This window comes from Arachis hypogaea, chromosome 9 (genome assembly GCF_003086295.3).
Source record: "Arachis hypogaea cultivar Tifrunner chromosome 9, arahy.Tifrunner.gnm2.J5K5, whole genome shotgun sequence".
NCBI classification, from domain to species: Eukaryota; Viridiplantae; Streptophyta; class Magnoliopsida; order Fabales; family Fabaceae; genus Arachis; species Arachis hypogaea.
In genome coordinates, this window is record NC_092044.1 from 109,607,254 (window position 1) to 109,618,642 (window position 11,389).

Here is an 11,389-nt window from a genome sequence, read left to right on the forward strand (position 1 = left end):
AACAATAACAATAAATTTAATTGTTATCAGATATGTTCGAACTGACCAATTTACATAACCCATTGGATCATAGTTTTTTTTTTTAAACAAAAATCAGGGATATATTTATTTTTTTATCAAAAAATTTAAACATAATTCGGTTTAGATTGTGTAAATCGATCGGATCAAATCGGATCTAATAATTATAATGTAGACAATTAAGTTTATTATTGTTGCTATAATAAACCGATTTTGTTCTAGTTTATTAAAAAATAAATTATTAACCAATTTAATAAAGATGTCTAATAATATTATAATACATGTAAACGTCTTTAAAAAAAATGACATTTTTAATGTTTTTATGGAAGAGGTCTCCTAATTCTAAATGACTATAATAGAAAATCAAATCTCAGACGACTAAGAGGATTCTAAGATCCTTGATGAACAAGCAATGATTCCAAGAAGTGAATAAAAAACAAAAAACAAAATTCGTAGATGAAGAACAAAAAAGAGTGACTAAATAGTATATAAAATAGAAGACTTAGACTGAGAAGAGATGATACATTAGTACAATAGCCTACACGAGGCAGTTATAACAGAAATGGAAACTAGTTATAACAAAAAAGAAAAATATCTCTAACTAACTGTATACCCCTAACACGGACCTTTAGACATATGGATGATGTTACTTAGTTACACATAACATTTAATCACTAGGCTATGATTGATTAATTTTTTGTATCATATAAAATATATACATTTGTATTTAATTAAAATGCAGCTTAGAATTGTTCTACAAGACACTATTATATAATAAGCTCTGTATATTTTCCCCTTATAAATATACTCATGATGCTATCATTAAATAGCATAGATCATAAAATAAATGAGGACTTCTGCAAGAAAAACTAGATGACAGTAATATTATATTTCTGATTCCATATAATCATGTTATGCAATTAATTAAGGCATCATATATTCAACCTTTTAATCTTAAGTGCATGTAATATATAATTAAGAAAAAGTTTAGGGGCAGCAATTTTATTGTATTTTGGCCAGCATGTAACAAGTAGAAAAAAGTGAATCATTGGATGAAATCTCACACCAATCACAAATGTTGTTAGCCCCCTAGCATTGCTCTATAATTAATGTCAATGCCTTATTATAAATCAAAAGGAAATTAGCTCTCCTAGCTAGCTTTCTCTCTAATATATTTGAGGACCCTATTACTTGATGACATAATTAGTGCCTTGTTTGACTTTCTAAGTTTGTGATAATTTACTTGAAGGGGTAAAGAATCTGTTATCTAAGAAGCCAAAAAAGGAAGATTCCAATTTCCAATAGTGGTCTATAGCATATCCAAACCGACCACGTTTAATTTGATGCAATATTCTTATTTTGATAGACGTATATATTAAAAAAAAGAGCTGCTCTTTTGCCTTTTCATCACAACAAAGAGGCTCAGTTTCAAACTTTCAATTGCGGCTATTCGAGTCGCATAAAGATTTCCCTTTCTCTAGCTAGCTCTCAACTCTCAAGCAACCCTCTTTTAATAATCTTTTCTTTTATTATTATTTTTACGTTAACCTCCTTTTGACATAGGCAGAAATGGTTTTGATTTTTATTAACAATAAAAATATTCTTAATAAATTTAAAAATAGTTCGATTAGATATTTTTTAAATATTATCTTTTATTCTGTCTCTAGAGGACAAGTAATATTTTTAATTTAAAAACATTATAAAAATATTTATCCATAACAAAAATTCTTCTATTAATAGAAAAATATGATAAGACAAACAAAATTATTATGTAGCAAACAAATTTTTTTTATTATATTAGACATATTCTTTAAAGTATCAAGAGAATTAAATTCACTCAAATTCCAAGCTTCAAAAAGTAAGAATGAATAATAAATGGGATGAAATTTGCTAACTTACCAATTTAATCCGCTAAAACGATGGGTTAGACTAAATAAAAATTTCTCCTAACAAAAAAAATTGACAAATTCGTCTTACTTAAACTTGACAACGAGACTAGAAAAACTGACTAGAAGATATATTAATGGAAGAAGCAATAAAAGAACAAATACGCAATGTTTGGATTAATGAAAAATGCTAAAAATCAATACTATATTAGAAGAATAACACTTTTTATTAATATTAATTAATACTTATCTGTTTCTTTTTTTATATTATTAGAATTTAAGATTTATAATTTATTGTTTAAAAAAATATTATAAAAATATAATGGTTCATGTTATCTCTTTTTATCCATTTAAGATTTTGAGATATTATAAATTTTACTTCTTTTAATTTTTTTAATAATTTATAAGTAGGAGATTTCATAAACTAATTTTTAAGATTGATTTAGGCTCAAACTATTCGTATATACTCACATACCTCTTATATTATGTATTTGACCTTTTGTATCCACGCACATTTAAATAATAATTCATGACAGTTCAATCACGTTCACGAATCATGATACTTCTCTATCTGTTTCCCCCTTAACAGTATTGAGTCTTTGTGTGTACAAGAGTAGCGACAATCAAGTATAGTTATACCTACTAGAAACTCCAATCATACATAAGCACCTGAATTATTTTTTAACTTATTAGTCTTCTTCATTATTCCTTTATTTTTAATCGTAATAACTGTACATAAGAATACAATTACTCATTAAAAAAAAAGGGACGTTTTAATATCATGCATGTTCTTCTAATTCCATTTGGCAGCTATCTGAATCCCTCAAATAAGCTGGCCCATGTATAACTAGCATCATGTTATTTATAAACGAATATAATTTGAAAGTCAATTTGTAAATTTTCATTTTTTTTTTATTTCAAGTTTCCAAAGTTTTCTGTATGTTGTTAATTTTATAAATATATTGTAGTATGTAGGTGATTATTTGTATGCATAAACAATGCTATTTGAATAACAAAATTTATTATTTTTTAGTAATATTTAATCAATAAAAATATTTTTATGTTAAATTTTAATTTTAGTACATAAAAAATAAAATATTAATTTAAAATATTCATTTATATTAATAAAAAATGTTAATCTTCTAATATTTATCCAATAATCAATCATTAGACATGATGACTCTTAATTTGAATTGAATATTCTTAAAGTCAATCTATTCATTTTTGGCATTTTGCGTGTTATTTTGTAACTCTGATATCTTCTTTCAACTTATTATGAAGTTTGATCTCCTAAACTGTCTGCTTCACTAATATTTGTTATCTTATCCTCTTCCATACTTCCAAATAATATAAACATGAATTGAGTGAGACAAAGGAAGTCAAACTAACTGTACGTATTGTAGTGGCGGAATTTGAAACAAAATTTTGGGGGACAAAAATTTAACATCAAAATTTAATAATAATATTTATATAAAAATAAATTTATAAATATAATTATTTTTTAAATTTGTTACTAATAAGATAATAAATAAATAATTCTACAAGATAGAGGATAATTGTTAAAGATGTTTTTGATATGGATCTTATTTAAGATAAATTCGTCTAACCTCATATTTCTGGTTTGCGTGATATTGCCAAATTTAAAGTCGTTTTTCAAGGTCTTATTCCAAAAAGTTAAAGTCAAACTCATCAGATGCAACTTTTTGAATTTTTGAAAGTTGTATCTCACTTTCCTCGTGATTCATTAAAGTAGAAGAACTATTTACCAGTGTTGATATTGTAATAGTTATATGTTCTCCTTCTTGAATATTAGGCTTCCTCTTAAAAAATGCGTCAATTCTTTGATTTTTCATAATTATTTTGTATAAAAATAGGAATATATATCCTGTAAAATATGTAAAAAAAATTAGAAAGATAAATATTAAAATTTATAATATTTATTGATTTTTTTATCAATTTATACAAATACAATAATATCAATACTAATTGAATATTTTAATATTTTTTATCATATAAAAATTAAATTAAATAAATAATAATATATAAAATAATATTAAATTAAATAAATAAAAAATACCTAATTTTTTAGCAAAACGTGCTCTTTATAATGAGAAGCAAAGCAGCAAGGAGCGTGTTTTTATAGTATTTTTATAGTTAGATAATTTTTTTTATTCTTATCTTTTTTTTGTTAGATAACTTTTTTGATATGATTTGATTTTATCTTTTAATTTTGATGTGTTGTGAAGTCAATAAAAATTTACTCTAAAACTAAAATTTATTATGCAATAAAAATATGAGATATGAATTAAACCTAAATACTCTAAATTATAGTAAAATATTTAAACTAACTCAATTATTTTTTATTTTTTAAAAAACTACTACTAATTTTTTTATAAAAAATTTGAGGAACCGTGCCCCATTGCGCTATTGAAGCTCCGCCTCTGTACGTATGGCACATATTCCTTGTCACAACTCACAACCACTGCTTAATATAAGCTAATTAACCAATTATTAGCTAAATCTCTTGCCAATAATATGATATTATTATTGACAAGTTAGGTAAAATTTTAATTGTAATAACTGAAAATGGCCTGTGAATACAATGTAGACGAAGAAAAAGGCTCATAAAGAAATGTTAAACACAATTTCTTACATATATAGCCTTTAGCGGAATATGAAATTAAACAAAGCTAATAAATTGTATTGTCAAGGTTTAATTTAATGGTTTAAGATAAGAAAAAAAAATGAATTAGCAAAGTAAGTAATACCCAACATCTATAAAGACAAAAGAGCGAGGGAGAGAGAAGATTGATGTGTGGAAAAGAAAAATTCATAAGTAGGTATTGGAGTAGTGTTTGAAAGAAATTGGTTGTAAAAATAACAAATAGATAACTCTTTCAACATCAACTAACATGATAATGTATTGAAATTAAAGCTTATTCTTGACTTTTAGCATATATATAAGCTTTTAAAAGAAATTAAAACTCAGCATAACTGTCCGCTCAATATATATATAGTAAGTTTCATTTTTATTTTGATCCTAAGATAAAAGCATTAAAGAGTTGTAAAAATCTGATGGTTTAATTTCCTACCCAATTTTAGAGATGAATGAGTGTATCTAGAAAGTGTTTGACCCATATAATTAAAATGTAACTTGCACACCTCTACCTCTTGTCTCTTATCCGAACGTGCATAATAATTTTTAAAAAAGTCTAGGCCCAGCAATTTTTGTGTTTTTTGGCAACCATTAAAACAAAAATGAGTGATCTTCTACCATTAGATATAATTTCACATCATTAAAAATATTATTGATGGTCAATTGATGGTTACAAAACACTAAAATTACTGATCTTAACATTTCTCATAATTTTTTATGCGTGAATTGAAGAAGTATTTATGGGTACGGATAATTAATTACGGGCTAAAATTAACTCAACCTGATTATATTAATTCCATATGTATTCGACGGATAATTAGATATAATCAAATTGAATATGATTAAACCCTACTTAAACTAGTTTAGACATTAATTTTAGGATCGCAAAATTCGAACCAACTCGATTACACTACTAGACTTATATTAATTTTTTAAAAAATATAATAATATATATAGCTTTATTTTTTTTCTAATTGAAATTATAATAGTTATTTTTTAATATGTTTCGGATCCACTTATAAAAAATCTCAAATTTAAATTAACTCAAATTAATTAAAATCTAATCAGTTTGATTCTCATTCTTTTTTAAAACTGAACCAACCCAACTCGCGAACACCCTAATGCCTATTCCCATAATCAAAGCCATAAAGTAATGATATTTTGTTGCATTTTATCCATATGTTATATTAGAAATAAATGATCTAATTAAACTATAAAAAATTCCAGTGCCAAGATCATACAAACCATGCTCAGTTTCACATACCAAAAAAATAAAAAGGCACAATAACTTGATCAGAGAAGCCGGCGTCCGGCAATTGCTGTCCAATTTTAAAGCCTTAAATAATATATATTCTATGCACTGACCTACCTCATAACATAAGCTTGATTTGAAATTCAAACGATCAATGCATATAAATATAATTACTATGATTCTCTATTTTATTGTCATCCGTATATCGAGTAGTAAAGTTTTCATAAAACAAATCACATTGAATTGAATTGAATGCTTAAGTGACGTATCTTGGACTTGTCTAACTCGACGACAAAATTGTAAGTATGATCACTTGAGCAATGCAACAGAGATTTTGGCATTGTTAATGGGGTTTTGCACACACACGCCCGGAATGTGGGGCCTTGAAGAAATAGAAAATGATGGTGTCTAATGGTCAAACCAACTCTCTGCCCTATGTGTGGATCATGCGGCCTAAACCCTAATTAAAAGTGTTAATGATCCATTATATTCTTGGAAAACAAGATATTTATGGCTACAATGCCAAATGGAAAGGAGGTAAGCTGGTACCGAATACTATAATTAAGTAATATGCAACAATAGTCAACATAACCATGCATGCATCTATTCTATGCCTTCTTTGTCTTATGTATTCTTTGAAACAAAAAATTAAATATGTACATGTATCTATCAACTATTAATAAAATGTGTCAATTGGGTTATGACTTGCTCATTCGCCTCAAGCCAAAAAAGTTTTATTTCTTTGGCAGTAGTGTGAAGTGTGAACTAAACATTAAACCTTGTAGGTCAATAATAGTGAAATAAAAACTCTGGATTTATGTGGGTAAGATGATAATAATTTTATATCCAATAATGACATAACAAAGTTGCAACCTTGAGTAATTCGTGCCCAAATTGAGTGGTTGCTAGTCAGTGCTATGCTAAAAAAAGGAAGAAGTGCGTTTGTACGATATAGCAAAATTAAAATGAGTTCATTTTATCTACAACTATATATATATGGAAAAGTATATGAAACTAATTCCAAATCAGTCAAGAATGAAACAACTTAATTAATTATAAATATAGTAATTAGTTTTATTTATTTTAATTTAAAATATTGGTTATTAAATGTTTCACCACATTTAAATTAGGAGAAGATACATTCAGTATCATTGGAACATGAATTACAAAAACTGATTCAATTAGCTTCCGTCTCTTTACCTTCCTTCCCTCTCTAATCAAGACGAGCTAACCGAACTCGCTTTCATCTAATCAAACAAGTTGAAAAAAAAATCCAAAATCAATTCTACTACCTTAATTAGTTCTTATTTGTCTGGAGTAGAATTCATCCACTGAACTGGTTCTTCTTACATTATTATTCTTGTAATGTGCTAGATATATAGGAGATAAAACAAATCAGGAAAACTTGGTTAGGCATGTGTAAAATGCATTCTGTTTTGTGGGAATTCAATAAGAACAAGGGAAAGAGGATAAATTATGGTGTGATGCAGTAGAAGATCAGTAAGGAACCGGTAATAGGAAATGCATAACTCACAAAGCATTAGTATTAACATTGATATGGCCGGATAATTAAGGAAGGAATGAAAGAAAAAAGAGAGAATAGTTGTTACAATGAGAATCATTGTTTAATTATGTCAGAGAACATTTTAGTTTCAAGTAACAATGTGTTATTAAAATTTCCCAACCCAACTTAAAAAAAAAAAAAAAAAGTTTAAAATAAAGAAAAAGAAAAGAAAAAAAGTCATCCTCTGTCTCTAGTCTCTGCCTGCCCTTCCCCTATACAGCTAAAGACAAATTCATGATTTTTTGATTAATTAAAGTTAAACCCATGATTGTTTATCCCAATCTGAATGGATTAAGACAATAAAGAATCTTTCTCTGGATCATGAAGAAGAACAGCATCAGTTGCTGTGAGCTTCTCAGCTCTTTGGGCCTGGAATTCCCAGTCAGTTGCATACAAAACGAGCAACATTGTAAGAGCACAAGAAGCTTGAGCAGCGAGCAAGCCAAGCCACAAGCCTTGGAAATCAAAAGCTGCAAAGAAAGCTAACCAAATTGCCACAGGCATTCCAACAAGGTAGAAGCAACCCAAGTTAATGTGTGCACCCACTTTAGGCCTTGCTGTTCCTCTAAGAACACCACAACCCGTTGTTTGAGGACAGTTTCCGAGTTCACAAAGGCCTATGATGGGTAACACCATTGATGTTAATGCTATAATCTCTTGGTCCTCTGTGAACATGGTGGCCCATATATTCCTAACCATCACAGAAAACACCAAAGCTGTGAGTCCCAACATTATGCTGCAAGTGAGGCCCACAATTGCAGAAAGCTTTGCTTTTGAGGGTTCTTGTTCACCCAGCTTGTTACCCACTCTTGTTGACACACTGAAGCTCAATGATGATGGGAAAATGTAGAGAAGGGAAGTCGTTTGAATCAGGATTCCCATTGAAGCCACCGTTGCTCTTGGATTCACCAGTAAACCGCAGAGAAGGATCATTATCTCATACCACCACCATTCCAAGCACACGGAAATGCAGCTTGGAATTGCAAGGTTCAAGAGCTTTCTCCACTGTGTGAAACACTCGAAAGTGAAACCCCCCCATGTTTTGTTGTGCGTGCCAGAGAAAACTATGTAGAGGATCAAGGAAGCAACAAGGTTGAAATTTGTCCACACCCCACTTAAGGCCACGCCTTTGATTCCAAGATTGAGGTGAGAAACAAGGAGATAGTTGATTGGTATGTGGAGGAGAATAGAGAAGGCGGCGCAGAGGGTAAGAGGCAGAGTAATGGATTGAGTTCTAAGGTAAATTCTCAAAGGGTGTAGAAAAGACTGTGCAATGAGGTCAGGGATGGAATACACAAGAAATGACTGCGCTTGCGTTGCTATGTCCTCATCCTGGTTACACAAGAGAAGGATTTGCTTCACGTGAAGCCAGAGCAGTGTTATGGGGATGGAGGTGAAGAGAAGCAAGAGAATGGTTCTTTGTAAGCATAGGCCCAGCAGGGTGAACTTTTTGGCGCCAAAGGCCTGTCCGCAAATGGGTTCCATGCCCACGGCCAGGCCGGAGAGGACGGAGTAGCCGGTTATGTTGGCAAAGCCTAGTGCGAGGGAGCCGCCGGCTAAGGCGAGTTCGCCGAGGCGGCCGAGGAAGAGCATGGAGATCATGGAGCGGCAGTAGAGCAATAGACCGGTAAGAATCATTGGGAATGCTATTTTGGATATGGAGATTACTTCTCTCATGGCATCTTGTGTTTCATTTTGGATCAACAATGTTTCCCTCAGGTACTCACTTTGCTGACACATGCTTGCTAGTGTGTTTAGAGAAGAGGAAACAAAACACGAGGAGAGGGAGTGAGTAGAATGAGTTGGTGGGGGGTTTCAATTTATAGGGAGAGCCGAGTCCAAATCACAAGCATGAAAAACCGGCCTAATTATAAGTGTTAGTAAATTAGAGATAGTTTGTAATAAATGAAAAGTAAAAGGGGCATGTGGTTGTAAGAAATGCACTGCACATATAATCCGAAAGTGATACTGTAAAGGGGTCAGAATTAGAGTGGCAGAGGTACAAAACAAGGTGGTCTTTTGGACATTTATAGAAGCATACAATGATCCCATTTTTGGAAGGAAACCAAAATCCAAATACTCTCTCTCTATCACTCCATCCATCTTCAACCCCTTCATATTTCATGCTTAGTTAATGCTAATCTTCTTGTTTACTTCCAAAACCTCATTTGTCTCATTCATTAGCTAGAGACAGCCTGAGACAACCTTTTTCTCTGACTTAGTATAATCTCTCAGCCTTGTCTCTTGTATTAGCCTATTAACGTTTCTCGCTACATTTAATCGGCTTCTAGTATTTTCGTTATTTCATTTTATGAACCTTCAGATATAAGAAAATAACTGCGCACGTGACCGGAAACAAGGTGGGAACTTGGGAGACATTCCTTCTCTCTCCCTAGATATATAGTAACATGTCAATGGTAAGCCTCATATCTCTAAAGTAATTCAAAAATGTTATTCTTACATCAAAATTAGTCACTATATCCGTTATTAATGTATTTATGTTAATTTATTTTTAATGTATATTTATATTTTAATATATATTTTATATTAATAACTGATTTAGTGTATATATAATATAGTTGACTAATAAAACGTGTATATATAAAGGGAATAAAAATAATTATGTTAATTAATTGGTTTTGCAAGTTTACCTAAGCACGCGGTTGAAAAGGTTTATTCAAAATCAGGCAAGACACCTTAATTAGGATGTGAAAACAATTAGACTTCCAATCGCTTTTCAAGCTTTTTGTTAAAATAAAATGGGAATTCTAGAATCCTTAATATACTATAGAATATAGGATAATGACTAATGAGGTGCTGTGCTTTTTTGGAAGAATTAGGTATTTTCAGTTCAAGGGTGATGGGCGTTTATTTATGGATACTTTTATTTTTACCTTTTATTTAACATAATCAAGTGTGATTTTATCATCAAATAATTTATTAGTTCACATATTTTATTTTGGCTCCTATTTAAAGATTATAGGATGAAAATACATGTTTGATCATGTCATTTGAAAAAAAAAATTAAGCTATATATACTCCCTCCAATTTAAAGTTTTTGATTGAGGTTTCATGAACTGAATTTGAATTATATTTTGGATTAATTTGTTCCGGTTTAGAATTTACATAATTATTTTAAGCGTTAGTTTATAAAACGAATATTTTCAACCAACATCAGCTATTTTTTTTAATTCTAAATTCTCTAAAAAACAATAAGAGTTAGAAAATATGATAAAGAATTGACCAATATTAATCACTTAAAAATTAATTAATTTTTTATATTTCTTCCTATTTTAATTGATTAAATAAGAAATTTGAAAATCTTTAGTTGAAGAAATGCGCTCTAGTAAATGCCTACATTACAAGAATTTTACTCTCTGTATATATTAAATACTGTAAAGTAACCACACATAATAACATTTAAATTCAAATGTATGAACTAAATATTGGGTTGACCAAGTCTTAGTTCGGTCTTTTCGAAGGTGTTATCCAAGTTGGACTTGAGTTCTAAAAATAATCTCCATAATAATAATTAATAAAATCCAGCCCAAGTTTAAATATTTTGCGTTTATTCCTCAGACCATTGGAAGTTCATTCATCATTTACACTACTTCTGACTTCTAGATGGAATTCACCGAAAGGGAAGGAAGAAATTCTTTCACAAAGTACCAATCCTGGAAAGACATGGTACAATCCGAATGTTCCCTTGTCCAATAAGCCAAAAATTTCAGAGTTACTCCCTCTCTATGTTAATATAAAATATATATTAAAAATAAATTAAATTATATATATTTATTTATAAATAATAATTAATTTTAATATATAAATAATATTTTTATAATATTATTTATATAATATTTTAATCACTTAGTAACGTTATAAAGTTTATAAATTCAAAATAATAAATGAATGGAAAATATAAAAATATTATTAATATCTAAAATTTAAATTCAAGTATAATCATAGCCTGTTCTATTACAACGAATAAATTTTACATTAAGGTGAGCATGGAT

At 29.4% G+C, this 11,389-nt stretch overlaps 1 protein-coding gene across 1 annotated transcript; it reads right to left on the bottom strand.

The window, feature by feature from the left end:
* Window positions 1–7,415: 7,415 nt before the first annotated feature.
* LOC112711681 (protein DETOXIFICATION 49-like) lies at window positions 7,416–9,345 on the bottom strand. Its single transcript, XM_025764386.3, has one exon. The coding sequence runs from the start codon at window positions 9,114–9,116 to the stop codon at window positions 7,668–7,670; it is 1,449 nt and encodes a 482-aa protein (XP_025620171.1). The 5' UTR covers window positions 9,117–9,345; the 3' UTR covers window positions 7,416–7,667.
* Window positions 9,346–11,389: the final 2,044 nt, after the last annotated feature.